At 51.3% G+C, this 16,958-nt stretch overlaps 1 protein-coding gene across 3 annotated transcripts; it reads left to right on the top strand.

The window, feature by feature from the left end:
• Window positions 1-25: 25 nt before the first annotated feature.
• Window positions 26-15,076, top strand: A3GALT2 (alpha 1,3-galactosyltransferase 2). 3 transcript variants are annotated; one of them, XM_073233610.1, is made up of 5 exons: window positions 26-2,097; window positions 10,588-10,671; window positions 10,866-10,955; window positions 11,241-11,378; window positions 13,795-15,076. In XM_073233610.1, the coding sequence occupies exons 3-5, from the start codon at window positions 10,888-10,890 to the stop codon at window positions 14,480-14,482; spliced, it is 894 nt and encodes a 297-aa protein (XP_073089711.1). In that variant the 5' UTR covers window positions 26-2,097; window positions 10,588-10,671; window positions 10,866-10,887; the 3' UTR covers window positions 14,483-15,076. The 3 variants fall into 3 exon arrangements, with proteins under 3 accessions (XP_073089711.1, XP_017523473.2, XP_036866313.2); XM_017667984.3 differs by having other exon boundaries at window positions 26-2,355; XM_037010418.2 differs by lacking the exon at window positions 10,588-10,671 and having other exon boundaries at window positions 26-2,355.
• The last annotated feature ends 1,882 nt before the right edge of the window (window positions 15,077-16,958 follow it).

The following is a 16,958-nucleotide window of genomic DNA, read 5'->3' as shown; positions in this document are numbered from 1 at the left end:
GCTTTGCTGGAGCCAGATCACTTGCGGACGACCTTAGTCCCAGTTCACAGGAGAAAAACAGATGCCTCCCCTTTTCTTCACTCGGGTGTCTCTCGGAGTGGGAGGGTCCAGAGCGCCATTCCCTCTGGAGACAGGACACTGTTGGGCCAGGAATATCTGGAACACTTGGGGCAGATCCCCCAGCAGGCGCCTTCAGCGGCCAGGACAGCCCCTGGGATGGCTTTGGTTCACGCAGCACTTCCTAAACACTTTTTGGATGCTGGGATAGCAAATTATAGGAGAGTCACTGTCATCGTGACTTCAAAGCCTCGGAGAAAGGAGAAAGGGCACTCCAGACCCAGGCAGCTTATGCAAAGTACAAGTGCAGGTTAGTACCATGGGAGCTGGCAGGGTTGGACGAGGTGTATGCAGCCAACAGTGGCTTGTGTTGACCTTGTACCTCTGTGAACCAGGCCTTGTGCTAGAAACAAAGCCTTTGTGGCAAACAAAAATCCCATGCTCTGCATGGAGCTTAACCTCTCCCTGTCGTCTATCCTGAGGAAAGGAGGAGAGGCAACTGGCCTCATGCTCCTTGCCCTTCCCTAGTTTTATCCTTAAGGCAGTGTTTTCTTCCTCTTGTTTAAAATGGGGGTCTGAAGCCCAAGCCCCAGCCTACTGAATTGGTCTCTAAAGGTGAGACCTGGGAAGATGAAACACTGACTTGGAAGAGCCAATACTCAAACACTGGTAAGTCCTCTTTGGAAAGCCTATTAAAATGTAGCTACTACCTGGAGGAGAAACAGGAGCCCTGTGGTGATGCCCATCCCCACCTCATCCCTGAGGAATGCAGGCTACAGTGCAGGCATACTGAGGCCTCGGTGGCTCTGGGCAGTGTCCTCACTCCAGACCTCTCTTTTCCCTTTCTGGAAGACAATGAAAACCAGGCCCCACCTGCGTTTATTTTTATGCATCTGGTGGAAAAGGAACCAAAACAACTACTAAAAGACCACAGGGTGAATTTGAGGGGACTGACCGAAATAGGAAAACATTGGTGCTATTTTACTTTGGGTGAAAGCCCCCAACCTATTTTAAGTTTGAAGAATGTGTCCTTAAATATATGTAGGTATCCCCAGCCTTTCTGAAAGTCCACATAGGCCACTTTGCTTTTACAAAAAGAGGGAAAACAGCATTCTGTGTCTGTTCTGCCGCGAGCCAGGCTTGTGCATCCCAAGCGCAGAGAGTGGCCCCACACTCCTCCTGAACTATGCTCAGCATGTCAGCATCGGGCCGCCACAGGTTTGAACTGTGTGGGCATCTGTGCTTTGTCTCCAATTTATTTTCTGCATCCCATTAGCAAAGCTGTGTCCTCAGGTATCACAAAAGCCCACGAAAGGTTATTTTTTGGGTCTGGGAAGGCTCAAAATTTTTCTGTATAAATTAATGATCATTGCTTTATGCCATTTTGGCTTACGAAAGGCTTCACAGGAACACTGCTTTCAGGGAAAGCCTGTATTTCTTCCTGTTTACACTTGACACAGAATTTTGTGAACCTTTTTTTGATCATGACCCAGTTTAAAAAAATGTTTACCACCCTTATATACATACTTACAGATCTGAAACAAGAACTTCACAAAATACCTACCTTTATGTACAATACATTCTAATATTTTATTTTCCTGTTTATACTTGTAAAATCTTGATCATGACCTTTGGAACTGATTTTCACAGCCCTATGTTGCATCACAACCTGCACTTTTAGAAACCCTGCTCAGTGTAAACTTGAGAGAATTGTTGCTTTACCCACTCTCTTTTTATGGCTCTTACACTGTCCTCAGTGATTGGTGTATGTACCCCATTTTATTGAGGAAGTAAAGATTAGCTCCTATCTAAGGTTACAATCAGGTGACCAATGCCCTTGAAATCTGGCTGAAGCTCTGTCCACAACAGGATTTTCCCTGGGTCGCAAACACCACAGCTTGGCCCGTGGACCTTTCCCAGGACCTGAAGACACTGAAGAGGGGCACATGGACTCCTAGGCAGGCAAAAGGAATCAGCACAGAAGAGCTCGGAGCCTCTGGCCTACCAGAGCTCGCCTACCACAGATCCACCTTCTTCCAGGTGACGGGCCTCAGAGCGGTCCCCAGGCCCCACCCCATTCTGGGGCCAGCCACCTCCCCCAGGCACCACGCCCCAAGCAGGTCCCTCTCAGGACAGGCCATCTGGGCGGGCTTCTCTGGTGTGGCATCTGGCAGAGGGCTGGGAGCAGCTTTGTTCCGGTCACCAGGAACAGGTCATTTCTCCCCTGGCTCAGAGCTGAGAGGGTCTTAGCAGTCTGTCCCACCACCTTCTTCACATGGCTCTAAAGGAGGGACTCAGGTGAGCGGGGACACTTGCTGGTGTGTTGGGGGAAGGTGGGGTGGGACATCTGACCTGAGAGGATCCCAGCCTGCTAGCCAGACTAGTCAAAGAGGAAGCACCCAGGCCAGCCTGCTGAGCAACAGCTGAGCTGCGGAGGTCCTGGGAGAAGGGGAGTGAGAGGAACATCACCTAAGAGGATGGTGGGCAGTGGGGTGGGGGAAGACTGCATCCTGGGCAATCTCAGAGCCTGTGAAGAACTGGGCAATCCTTGCTTCCCTTAACTCTTCTCTGGTGAGCCAGAGAACAAAGACAAAGGGGGTGTGCCCCACACTAGAACAGAGCTCTCTAGTCCCACAGCAGTGACTGTCTGGGATTGGGAACTTATTCCCACCTAAAAACTAATGGCTGATCTTTAACCCCTTCTCGAAAGTGAGGGCCTGTGGAGCAGGGCATGGGGTTGGCTTGATGGACCACCTTCTGCAGGTGGAGGGGGTCCTTTTGAAAATATCTGAGCAAGGAGTGTGGAAGAATGGGTCAGGCAGGGGCCTCTGTGAACAAAGTGCTCCCAGACTGGGGCATGGGAGGGCATGGCAGTTGCTGATAGGTACCTCCCAGACCCGACAGTTTACACTCACCTGGGCCACTTGAAATCAGCTATGCTTGGCTGCCCTGGCTGAGGCCCAGTGCCCAAGACAAGCATGGGCTTGCCTACCCTGGTTGGAAGGGGGCTGGCTAGGAGGGTCAGGACAGCAGCTGAGAGGTCCCCTCCAGCCTTTTCCTGCCCCTGCAGCACAAACGGTACCTCCCATAGTGTAGCTCCTGGGGTAGTTTTGCTTCCAGGAGCTAAAGATGCCCAGCTGCCGCCAGCCCCTCTGGAAGCTCAGCATGGAGCACAAGAGTGAGGTGAAAGACCCCTTGCAGAAGAAAAGCTGACCAGTAGGGAACGTGAGGTGGCTTGGGAGGTGCCAAGCCCATGGGGAGCAGGGCCAGGGGCCCTTGGGAGACAAGCCTCAGGGTCAAGCTGGGGCCCAGCGACAAGGAGCCCCAGTGCCATGCTCTGGCTTGGAAATCAGACCTAAGTTTAAACCGCAGATCCACCACTTACCAGCTGTGTGACCCTGAGCAAGTGATCTAGCCTTTCTGAGCCCCCGTTTCCTCATTTGTAAGGTGGAGATAAGCACAGCATCTCCTTTAAGGGACTGTGGTCAGGCGTCAATGAGATAGAGAAATCAAACACTTGGCAGAGTGTCTGCCTCAGTAAATGTCTGGGATCATTCATAACAAGTCCAGACTTAACCCTGGAGCAAATGGAGTTTAAGCGGAGAAATAACAGTTTGAGAAAGAGTGAAGAGAAGGAACCCATTCACTGCTTCATTCTCTTACTGAATAATTGATATCACCAACTATGAGGCAGGCCCTCAGTTTGGCACTGAGAATACAAAGTCTAATAAATGACACAGGACAGCCTGGTGGGGCAGACAGCTACAGAGTTTGGCAGGTGCTAGAGCAGAGGTGTGCGTGGGTACAGAGGAGCATACTGGGGCAGGGGGTGGTGGCTGGAGCAGGTCGAGAAAGCCTTCACAAAGGAGGACATTGGGTATCGAAGAAATACTCAGTTTGGTGGTGGTCGGTAGGAAAAGAGCAATACAGGCAAAGATAGATGTGGGGTAGAAGCAAAGTTGTGGCACGTTTAGGAAACTTCATGGGATCAAGAATGAGAGGCAAGTCAGGAAATGGTCACAGAAATCCAGACGGCAGACAGGGAGGCTCAGATGGCTCCTGGAGGCACAGAGAAGGGGAGCTTCGGTCTCTAAGGGAGAGGCAGAAGCCACAGCACTTGCTGACCTGATCGGCTATGTGGGGAGGGAGAAACGGTCCCACCTGAGTAACTGGGAGCAGTCACAGAACACAGAGGGAAGAGGAGATCAGAGGAAATACAAAGTGGAGCTTGAGAAGCACTGAGTTTTAGGAGTCTTTCGGACCCAGGTGGACACAGCTGCCCAGGAGACCCGTGATTCCTGAGTTCAGTGCTCAGCAAGGGGCTGACTGGAGACAAAGACTTCACAGTCACTAGTAGAAGCCAAGGGGTGAAAGAGGATTAATGGGAATTGTAACTGAAATCCAAACCACAAGGACAAGCCATGCAAAGGGGAACAAGAAGGCTGGGGACCACAGGGCAGCAGGTGAGGGCAAGAGTGAAAGGAAAGAGACAGAGGCCGGCAGGGCCAGCGGGCACAGAGCTTTTCAGACCAGAGCTCAGGATGTGTACTGCATTCTAAGGGCAGTGAGAAGTCACTGTTAAGTCTTAAAAAGGGGAGAGGCATGTTCTAATTCACGTTTTGGAAAGATCGTTCTGGTGGGTGGATTGTTGGTGACGAGCAGACGCAGGGGGAAACAGCTGGAGGGGACTGAAAGGTGAAGGCAGGTAGGTGGACTGGGTGGGGGTTGTGGGCAAGCCCACAGGGTTTGCTGGTGGACTGCGTATGGCGGAGAGAAGGGAGGGCTCAAGGGGGACGCCGAGGTCTTCAGTTTGGGAACTAGGCGAGGTCGTCGTCATGCCATTTACCGCAGTGGAGGAGACCTGAGTGGGAGAGCAGTTAAGGAAAACTGAAGAGTTCCTTTTTGACGATATAAATTTGAAATGTCTGCGAGACATCCAAGTGGAAAGATGGGTGACACCAATGCAGCGCCCTCCCCAGTGTCCTCTGTCACTGTGCTGGTGATGCCTGGATCAGTCCCACCTGAGCCTCCAGGCAGGCTGATCAACAGAGAGACCAAGTGACTAGAGGCCTGGGACTTTTAGCCCCACCCCCCAGCCTCGGTGGGGGTGCTGAGAGCTGAAGATTGGGTAACAAAAACTCTCAACAGTGTTCAGTGAGTTTCCAGATTAGCAGATGTATCCATGTGTTGGGAGATTGGTGCACCCCAACTCCATGGGGATAGAAGCGCCTAAGCTCGGGACCTCATTCCATGTACCTTTTCATTTGGATGTTTATTTGTATCCTTTGAGATAAACCAGTAAATAAAAGTAAAATGCCTTCCTGAGTTCTTGGGCAGTTCTAACAAATTATTGAACCGGGGCAGGTTGGGGGGTGTTGGGGGGTGACAGCCAGTCAGTCAGACGTATGGGTGACTGGGATTGACAACTGGCATCTGAAGGAGAGGTGGTCTTATGGGACTGAGCTCTTTAACCTGTGGTATCTGACACAACTCCAGGAAGACAGTATCAGAATTGAACTGAATTGCTAGACATCCACCTGATGCTGGAGAACTGAACTGGTTGTTGGTATTGGAAAACACTCCAGAGGGTGCCTAGGCATAAGGGGATTCTGGGCAAGAGATGAGCATGAAGAAACAGACATCATTTTATTCTGTTAGATAACATTAAAAAACAAAATTCAACAGTAAGTTTGAAGATCTAATTGGCTTTACTTAATGATTCATGAATTGGGCAGCATCCTTTCTTAGCAAATAGAAAGGAGTTCCAAAATGGAAAGTTTTGTACAAAATGTAAAGTTCTTATAGGCAGAAGGAGGTAGTAAAATGAAGTTCCTAGCAGAGTGGATTGTTTCAGGCAAGGTCGGCTTCCTTTAGCAATAGGCAGGGGTCTCTCGGGCACTTCCCTACCGAGCTGGCCAGGTAATTGCAGATGGACTGATGAAAGGTTCCAGTCCTGCAGCAGGCTGAAACTGCAGTTAGGGGAGGTATTAAGTCTTGGTTTGCTGATGTGGGATTTACCATGAGTGACTCCATTTGGGGCCTGTTGTTTCTTTTTAAACAATAATAAAAATAACACAAACTCATCAACATGAGCCACCACCCCATGTGGCTACCAAGCACTTGAAATGTGACTAATCCCAATTGAAATATGCTGTAAATCTAAAATACACACTGGATTTAATATTTAGACTTAGTATAAAATGTTAAATACCTCAATAAGTGTATACTGATTACATGTTGAAATATTTTGGATATATTGGTTATATTAAAATATTATTAAAATTAATTATAGCTGTTTATTTGCACTTTTTTAATGTGGCCACTAGAAAATATTAACCTGTGTATGCAGCTTACATTATATTTCTATTGGACGATGCTGTTCTAGATCTTTCCCTACATGTTTATGAAAGAACACAGATATTCATGTCTATAGATGCATGGACACACAGGTAGAGATCAGCTGCCATATATCCATATTTCCTGAGTTCTTTCTTTCTCCATTTAATTCATTAGGACTTCTTTCCCAGAGCATGTAAATCTACCTCACCCTTTCTAACAGACATGTTGCTTTCCCTTGTACAGGTATGCATAATTCTTTCATCCAATCTCCTATTGATGAACCCTGGGGTTGTTTATATCTATTTGCTTTTTTCAAGCAATGCTACAAGAACATCGATGGCCTATGAAGTTCTCCACTTTTAGGGGTGGGAAAACTGGATCAGGTGTGAGCGCTTTAAAGGTGACAATTGAGGAGCCAGGTTTTGAAGCTTTCTTAGGGCTAAAAGATGTGGACTTTACCTTGCAGTCACCAAGAAGGCTCACAATGACTTGTTTTTCTAAATCGCTCACTGTATTTTTCCTTAGAAAAAGCAGTCTGAGCCATTACAGACAACAGAGGTGGGGCTGGGGGCCACCTACTCTAACTTACTGCAGAGACACCTAAGTTTTTCCTTTTAGTCTTATTCTCTGGTGCATGTTTTTATTCTCTGGTGCATGTTCTTATTCTCGCTAAATTGTAATCACAGTGCCCATCAATTTTAGAACCTGCGTTTTTCACTTAAGGTTCCTGTGTAAGCACTTTTCCCACATGACTGCAGAGTCTTCCTAACAAGTTGGTCTGGCCAGTCCCTTCCACTGGATGCCAGCCTTTTTCACCTGTATCTGTGCAGCCTACGTGCCTTCTCCACGATGCTCTCCAGCTAACGTTCAACCAAGCTCAAGTCTCCCTTGTGCACAAGAAACACACACTTCCATCAACCATAGCCTCCTAACCCCATCCAATTACCTGTCTATACAGCCAAACTTCTGGAAAGAGTCTCCTACTGCCCATGCCTCCACCACTGACCTTGGCCGCTTACCCTCTACCCACTCGGTCCCCTGCCCATTCCCATCCAAACCCTCGATGCCTGGGCCTGGCTCCTCTCCCTCTCCCCCAGGATATCCCTGCCCTCCTGGTGAATCCAGAGCTCTCTCCAGAGCCTGCCTGCCTTCTGGGCTCTAGCTCCCTACCCTCAACCAATCAGGCACTGTTTCCTTTCCCCGTCCCCCAGCCCTATCCCTCTGTCCTGTGACCAAGTTCTACCCATCCCACCTTCTTGACAGCCCTTCACCACCTACTCCTCCAAATGCCCTCCACTGTCAATACCCTGGTTCATACCCCCATTACCTCCCATGGGCTGGTAGCAGCCTCTACCCTTCTTCCCCCTTCAGCCATGCCCCCCACATCCCTATATCCAGGCTCAATAGTTCAACTGGAGTACTTTTTCCCAAATAAAAACCTGGCTGCATCATTCCCTGGAAGAATTACCTTCTGGGCCTTCCCACTGGCCCTCAAGATAAGAGTCCAAACCTCTCAGCCTGGAATGAGGGCCGGATGATCTGGCCCTGGCTTACCTCCAGCTCCAATGTCCTCTGCACTCCCTATGCAGGATAAGCTGCAGTGCTATGCACCTCCCAAATTTCTCTCACCTCATTTCTGCACACTGCCATTTCCTTTGCATGGACCTCCCTTCTTCTTCCACTGCCTTCTGGATAATTTTTCATTCTTCAGGTCCTTACTTAGAGGCCACCTCCTCCAGAAAACCTCCCTGACTTCCTCCCCATCTATCAAGGCTCAGGTGCCACTCTCCAATTTGCCCTCATGACATCTTGTGTTATACTGATCACAGCCTTCACTGTGCTGTGTTCCATTCATCTGTTTGTGGACTGTCATCTGACCCATCCCTCTCTTCCTGGCCACCCACATGTTCTTGACTCCACTCCCGTAAGACAAGGTCTGTCCCGCTCTCTCTGAATCCTTGACCTAGCACACTGCTGATGCTGAGCTGTGTCCAATAAATTTAGGTTGAACGCATGAATGAGCAGAAACTAGTGAATATCTTGATACGTAAACTTCTTCCATACTGAAGATGATCTCCTTTGAACAGATTCCTAGAAGCTGGGGTGACTGAATTAAAGGGGATGAATGCCAAAAATTTCAAAATGCTGTAGCTTCCCAAACAGCTGTAGCCATTCTCACCCCCACCAGCAAGGATAAGGGCGCCTGCCTCACTGTATTCTTGCAGCTTGGCTACTTTCATTTCTTTCTTTTTAAAATGGGCTCATTTTATAGGCAAAACACCACCTTGTTCTAATTTGCATGCCTTCGATTACTAGTGAGGCAAACTAGCAGGCAAACAGTCCCCCTATCTCCCCTTGGTAAAGGCCCTTCTGCTTTGAGGAGTTACCTAGTTGTGTGACATGGACATGTTTATAAGCTGACTTTGGGGAGTGACGGGAAGCAGAGGGGCGGCTGCTGTCGTAGTCCTGGTGAGAGTTGAGCAGGCAAGGTAACTGTGGGAGCTGCAGGGACAGAGAGAGGGGAGACCGAGGAGGCTAAGTCAACCCAACCTGGAGACTGACGGCAGATGGTGGGCAAAGGCAAGGGCGAGAAGGGTCGGGGTGGCCCCAGGCTGCTGGCTTGGCCAAGTGAACAGGAGGTATGTGCCGAGATGGCACACAGATGAACACACACCCACGTGCACAACTGCAAGATGTCTCTCGGAGCTATTTACTAGATGCACCTGCTGAGGGACAGTGATGGGTAGCAGAAAAGGCAGCGGCAGGAGGGTCTGAGCAGGCAGTCTTTTTTTTTTTTAATTAAGGTATCATTGATATACACTCTTATGAAGGTTTCACAAGAAAAACAATGTGGTTATTACATTCGTCCTTATTATCGAGTCCCCCCTGATACCCCATTGCAGTCATTGTCCATCAGTGTAGTAAGATGGATCAGTCTCTTCTTAAAAGAGACTGGGGAGCCAGATTTTGGAAGGACTTGTAGGTAAGGAATGGAGTTGGGAGGTCGTCCAGGGTCATGTCCAGGATCATGAGGGTCCGTTCAGGAATAATAACAAGAGCTAACATTTACTGAGCTGTTACTAGGCACAAGGCCTTCTTCTAATCAGTTGGCATGTATTAACTCAATACCCATGCCAGGCCTCCTTATCATATCACCACATGTTACAGATGGGGAGGCTGAAATGCACAGACCTAGAAACTTGCCCAAGGTCAGACAGCTAGTAAGTAAGTGGTGGACTGCGATTCAAACTCCAGGGTCTGGCCCCAGTGCCCATGCACCTCACCTTATGGTTCCCGCCTCTCTGGAGACATGGGCACACAGGAGGGCATGAGATCCCCAGGAGGCACTTTTTAACATTCTCAACTTCGGGGGCCCTTCCAAAAAACAACCAACCATGGACAAATCCCAAAGTCTGCTTCCTCTAAGGTAGGAATGGGGCCACTGCTGGAGAAACCCAACTGGAGCCACCAGAGACACACAGTCCCTGACCACAGCTGGCCCTCATGCAGCCCAGCAACTCATCCCTAAGTCCCAGACAGTGCTCAACTCCCAGCCACCAAGCCACACATTTCCCGTGTCCCCCTCCCTGTCTCTCCTCCTGTCCAAGGTCAGATCTATCTCCTACCCAATCAGGAAGGTTATCATCCCCCAAACCTGCCCAAGGTGATGCTCCACAGCCCTGCTGGGAAAAGCTAAGGGTCACACACCTAAATGATCATCAGGAGGGGCCTGGTTAGGTACCTTATGCGTCTCCAGTCAGTGGCATATTAGGCAGCTGGGGGAAAAAGGTGGGGAAGCACTTTAAGTACTGAGATAGAATAACCTCAAAGACATAACAGTGGAAAATGTGGAATGTATTATCTACTGTGCTACCATTTGTGGGAGAGGGAGATAGAAAGAGGGAGAGAAGGAATCCGCTCCTCTGTGATACATGCCCGTATAGTCACAGGCCATCCCCAGAAGGGTGCACAGGAAACTAGCAGCTCTGCCACCTCCGTGCAGAGGACTCGACAGGGCCGGGAAAGGGGAAGACATTGATTGCTCTGTATAGCCTCTCTTATAACCTCTGAATGTCTTTACCATGTAGAGTATATTTGTATTCAAAAAAATCAAATGAAACATTAAACTACATAATTTTTCATTTGTGTGTATATATATATGAGTTGCTGATGCACCTCTCCACTGTCCAGGACCTGGAAGAGAATTTTCTGGTGGCTGATCCTACTTACACTTGGCTTCCTAGGGCTGCCCCTGTACAGGCTCCACATAGTCAGGTACACTTCCCCCAGCACTCGAGGGGGGACCAGCAGGGTTAGGGTTAACGTGGCTCTTCCCAAATGCCTCCTTGAGGGAGGGAGGGTGGTATCTCAGCCACACAAGTGTCCCTGTGGGCTCTCCCTCCCTGCAAGGAGCAAGTGAGGGGGCTCCTAAGATGGCTGGCTGACCTCTCTGCTGCCCCCATCCGCAGGCATCTGGAAGTGCTCATCCCCATGGGTGTCTGCCCTTCAGCCAGAATGGCCCTGCTGAGAGACAACTTCACGGGTCTCCTGCGTCCCTGGTAAGGAGCTACCATCCCTCTGGCTCTGAGAGCCCCCATATATCCTACAGAGAACCCTACCTCCCTCACATCCCCCACCTGGCAGGGCCAGGCACTCAGCCCAAGGGCCCCGCCAGGTCACACATCTCCCAAGGCTCTGTGTGGGGTCTGGGCTGGGGATTCTAGGGGCAGGAACTGGTCTGACCCATCTGTGAGTCCCTAGAGCCCAGCACTGGGGAGGTGGCAGTGAACATGCACCAACTACGTGGATGAACGGACCTGTCTCCCCATTCCTTCCCTGGTCAGGGCCCGGCCTGAAGTCCTGACCTGTACCTCCTGGGGGGCCCCCATTATTTGGGATGGCACCTTTGACCCGGATGTGGCCCAGCAACAGGCTGTACAGCAGAACCTCACCATTGGTCTGACTGTCTTTGCAGTGGGCAGGTAAGGCCTGGAGGTGGGGAGGGGTGTCCAGGTGGGGGTGGGAAGGCTGTACCTGTGGAGGAGGGAAGGGGGGCAGCAAACTGTCCTCCTGTACCACAGGATCCCAAGGGAAGCAGGAGGCAAAGACAGCATCCCTTCTCCCAGACTCCCAGGGCAAGGGCAGGACCATCCCTTCCCTTCCCCTCCTCCCTGGACACCAACACCTGGGAGCCCAGCCAGCATGGGCCGCCAGGGGCTCAGAACCATGTCCTAGAAGACAGCTGCCCAGGGGCTGGGCCAGTCCATGTGGAGGCACTGGGTCTGTGGTGAGAAAATGCTGGAGTCTCTCAGGTGAGAGTGGTGAGAGGAGGTGAGGCTAGTTGGGTAAATAGAGGGAATGGCCCCCTCGGGGTCAGGGCCTCAGGTGCAGGCACACAGATAAGGGGCAGCAGAGGGTGGGGAGAGGTGGGGGGACAGATGCTGCCAAACCGGTCTGATGGAGGGAGAGGGGCTGGGGAGCTGGGGAGCTTTGCATGGGAGGAATCTGAGCTGGTAAAGAGGGAAGTGAAGCCCTTTGTCCACCTTGACTCTGGCCCACTCCTCCCTTGAAGTGTATTAAAATAAAGCTTTCACTCTGCTTCACTTGAAAAACAAAAAGAGGGAAGTGAAGAGAGGGAGAGGGATACTGAGAAAGTGGTAAAGTCAGCAGCCCTGGGGACTCAGTGAGGTAGGACTGCTAGGGCTGGTATCACAGGAAGCGGCTGGAAGGATGCGGGCTCAGAGAGTGGGACGAGGGAGGTGGTGATTTGGGAGGGGAGACAGACTGATGATGACCAAGTGGAGGGAGTGGTCCAGGGGACAGTGAGGATGGGGAGGAGGATTCACTGCAAGGGAAGAGTCAGTGGAGGAGCTGAGGGGCCTGGGCAATGGATGGGTCCCAGGTATGGAGAAGGAGCCTGGAGTGTAGGTGAAGAATCCCAGGGGCACTGATTCCCCATTATGGATGGCAGGGGGTGGCCATGCTGGTATCCACTTTCCAGAAGTGATGCAAAGTGAACTCCTGACTGGGAGTGGTAATCAGACCCTGCCATATTCACGTAGAGACACAGGGTTCAGGGCAATTAAAAGAAGAGCCTGTAATAATGGGGCAGCTGCTTTGAGACAGTAGTGAGAACTCCGCAACCAGGAAGAGAGATCCAGAAGCCTGGGGAAGGAATTCTTTTATCAGATACCCCAGACAACTGCTCAGGGCTCTTCCAACTCTATCCCCACACTCTAGAAGGGAAAGCAAGCCAGGAGGGGGCCCCAGAGAGGCACTGGGGCAAACAGGACCAAGAGCCAACCACTGGGCAGAAGTGCTGGCCTCTCAAGGCTGTGGTGCCCTCACTTCCACTCCAGATGCTGAGTATGTCGTCCCTGCACCAGCCCTAGGGGTCAGAGGCTCCAGGTCCAGAAATTCCAGGGTGCTGAGGTCCTGACTTCCAAGGTTCCATGGACCCAACACCAGGGGATGCTGAGGCTCCCAAAACTTCTGATACCAATTTCTCACAGTTTCACCAGGAACAGACCAAGGGCAGGTCAGTGTATACGTTCCAATACCAACCTTGGAGCTTGGGTTCGAGTCCTAGCCTCACCATTTGCCAATTGTGTGTATGCTTGCACAAGTTACTAAAGCTCTTCGTGACTCAGCTTCCTCATCTGAAAAGGTGAGATCATAATAAACGATGAGGTTTCAAAGAGATAACACATATGGACTTAGAACAATCTGCACATGACAGATGTTCAAAAATATTAAGTGTTATCACTATTATTTTAGAACCCTAGGATCTCAAAGTCTGTTAACATAAAGTTTACAGTATTTCAAACGTTCCAGTTATTCATCTAAGGAGTTACCACAAACTCAATGACTTAAAACAACAGCATATTATTTATAGCTAATGATTTTGTGGGCAGAAATTCACACAGGGCTCCACAGGAAGGGCTCCCCACTGTTCCCCAGTGTCTGGCTCTCCACTGGCACCGCCCACTGCTGAAAAGACTGCAGGGCCACCTCTTTCCACACTGCCTCTCTGGGCGGCTAGCCTGAGCTTCCTTCCTCACTTCATTGCAACATCAAAGCTCTTGGACTTCTTAAGTGAAGTCTCAGAACTCTAAAGAGACAAAGGCTGATGCTGCCAGTCCACTAAAGGGCCAGCACAGCACACTACGTCTGGGGTGCTGTATTGGTCACAGAAGTCAGTGAGAGCCCATGTTCAATGGAGGGATCACAGGGCCTTCAGAGCTGCAGTGCCAAGCCATTTGCAGTCATCTTTAATCCGCCTGGAAGGTTCTGGGATTGCAGAGTTCTGGAGTTCCGGGGACTGAGCCTGCCTCACGGCCAGGAAGCCCCAGTGGGGGAGGGGAGGGGCCACGGCCGGCTGACTCGCCCACCCCGCAGGTACCTGGAGAAGTACCTGGCGCGCTTCCTGGACTCCGCCGAGCAGCACTTCATGGGGGGCCAGCGCGTGGTGTACTACGTGTTCACCGAGCGCCCGGCCGCCGTGCCCCGCATGGAGCTGGGCCCCGACCGCCGGCTGCGCGTGGAGCGCGTGGTCCGCGCGCGGCGCTGGCAGGACGTGTCCATGCAGCGCATGCGCACTCTGCACGAGGCGCTGGGCGGGCGGCTGGGCCGCGAGGCGCACTTCGTGTTCTGCATGGACGTGGACCAGCACTTCAGCAGCGCGTTCGGACCTGAGGCCCTGGCCGAGTCGGTGGCGCAGCTGCACGCCTGGCACTACCACTGGCCGCGGTGGCTGCTGCCCTTCGAGCGCGACGCTCGTTCGGCTGCCGCACTGGCCCCGGGCGACGGCGACTTCTACTACCACGCGGCCGTGTTCGGGGGCAGCGTGGCGGCGCTGCGCGGTCTGACAGCACACTGCGCGCAGGGCCTGCAGCGGGACCAGGCGCGCGGCCTCGAGGCGCGCTGGCACGACGAGAGCCATCTCAACAAGTTCTTCTGGCTGCACAAACCCGCCAAGGTGCTGTCGCCCGAGTTCTGCTGGAGCCCGGACATCGGCCAGCGGGCCGAGATTCGCCGCCCGCGCCTGCTCTGGGCGCCCAAGGAGTACGCCCTGCTGCGCCACTAGTCGCTTCGCCCTGGGTCCCCAGGAGGGCGGGAGCGGGCGTGGCAGGCAGCAGAGACCCTGGGGGCAGGGGCGTCCCTCTTGGGCGCAGCATGGCACTTTGGAGGGAGGAGAGAGATTGGTGGAAACAGCCCAACCCCTGCCAGGTGTGCCCAGCCACGGGGTGGGAGGAGGAGGCCTGGCCTTTGGGGAGTTAATCACTGAAGATCCCCTTTCCCTCACTGCAGTGGTGCCTTGGCAAGGTACCTAGGGCCCTTTCACCTCTGACATCACTGAATTCAGCTGGTGGGCCCAAAGAGATGTTTAGCCCCCTCACTGACCCCCACCCTTTTTTTGGTAAGGAGACTGAAGCACAAAAAGGAAACATAACTGCCTTCGGGCACAGGATTTCTGAGTCAATGTGTAGGGCCAGCAGCTTGAGAGCCAGCACTGGCCCACAGGCCAAACAGAGCTGCCCCTGGGCCTGAGCCACAGAGGGAGAGATGCTAGCGGCATCCGGTTTGGCCATTTCCCCTCCCCTCAAGCATATTTCATATTTAAGAAATATTATAATGAAATTACAGTTAAGAAATATTATAATAAATTATTCCAAAAGTGTTCTTATGGTCCTTTCTCCTGAAGAGTCAGAGTCCACAAAAATGACATTTCCTTGCTGTGAAGTCCATAGGGCTGTTTGGCCACGTTTCTTCACCCTGAAGGGGGTAAAACTCAGGCTTCAAACAGAAGCACGAAGTCATCAGGTGCTGCAGGAAAGGTGGTCACAGAGCCAAGGAGACAGGGAAGGTGACCCCTGGAAGCCCCTGAGAGACTGTCTGACAGTTGGGAAAACTGAGGCCCTTAGAGGGTGGGATTTCAATCCAAGTCTCCTGAATCCTTTATATAGTATTCTCATAGACTTTGCACTTCTAACAGCCTCCACTGTTCCTAGGTAGGACAGCAGTTCTGGCTAGTATTAACTCTGATAGTTTTTACAATCTTACCATTTTTACAAGCAGGTTCCAATTACTGATGATGTGAGATAAGAGAGATCTTCCCCTGGCATAGCGTAAGTTTGAAATTTTCCAGTGCGTCCTTCCAAAACTAGATTAGCAAAACCCTAAAGACCTTTGGACTCTGGATTAGAGAGAACAGGCAGGTGTGCCTAAGAACAGGTTATTGCCTGAGGACTGTGAGCTGGCACATCCCTTCCTCTAATGGGAAATGTCCCCCCACCCCACTTACATTCACTGACACTCATGCACTCATGACCCCTAGGACATGAGAGAATTGAGCAACAGCCAGTACGATCTGGAACGGAATCGCTCCTTTTCTAACTGTGGGTGACTACAAACACATTCCTTACCTTTGCTGAGTCTGTTTTCTCATTGTAAAGTGCGGCTGCCAATCTCCCTCCTTGCAGGGGTTGTCTTCTCCCTTGCGTTCTCCCTCCCCTTGCCTGCCCCTTTTCCAACAAGTTCAAGGAGCACAAAGGATTCCCCAAAGAATGGCCATTTCCTGTTTTAAGGAGGAAACGATGCCAGTCAGGGGTTTCCAGGAGCTGGCTGGGGCCGCCTGATGCTGTGGGTGGGGACCTTTCTGAAGAGGGGGAGGGGCCAAGGAAACTACCTACTCGAAGGGAGTGGACGGCGTCTTGGGAACAGCCCCCTCCTTTGTCTTACCCAAAGGCCCAGGGTGGGTGTGTTGGCAGTAGAGGGGCGTGTGGCAGAAGCAGCAATAACAAGGGGGATAAACTCCTTCTGTCACTGTCAATCAACACTCCTCAGCTCCACCTAAGCTAGAGCCCTCAGGGACAGTGGAAGTGCCTGAGGGCTTCCAGGTGAGCAGGTGAGAACCAGACTCCACAAATCTGATTGCTACATGCAAAATCTACCTGTGCCAGCGACCCCACCCTGCCATGCCAGATGCCACCATCAGAAATTCCCAAACATCATCGGCTGTCTAGTCAGGGTTCATTGATCATAAGAGATATTGATCCACCATGGCTACATCAAATAATAACAGTACCATCAATTACATTTATTGGGTACTTATGTGCCAGGAAGAGTCCTAAGCATTAAACATATATTGGTTCATTTGGTCCTCACATCCACCCTATAAATTGGTTACCATTATTTCCCTCATTTTATATATGAGAAAGTCAGGCACGAAGAGGTTAAATAACTTACCAATGTCACACTACTAGCAACTGAAGTTCACTAATGGGAGCACAAGCAGGAAATTAAACCTGGCCAGAGACGGAGACAGAAAGTCAGGAACCAGTTGTCCCTGGTTCTTGGTCTCCTCTGTCCATGTCAACTTCTCTCTGCCTCCTTCGTCCTTACGTTCATGTGTCTGGTCCAGCACAGTCACCCCAACCCCATTCCACAGCCTTCCAGTTCAGGTGCCCACCATCTCCTCACTTCTTCCTAATTTATGGAATGGAGACTGATTCAACAGTCAGGCCCCGGTGTGCTGGTAAATGCTTAGCAACTGGTTCTTT

Source organism: Manis javanica, chromosome 4, assembly GCF_040802235.1.
Source record: "Manis javanica isolate MJ-LG chromosome 4, MJ_LKY, whole genome shotgun sequence".
Taxonomy (NCBI): Eukaryota; Metazoa; Chordata; class Mammalia; order Pholidota; family Manidae; genus Manis; species Manis javanica.
The sequence above is the reverse complement of the archived record's forward strand: the minus strand, read 5'-3'. Positions and strand labels throughout refer to the sequence as shown.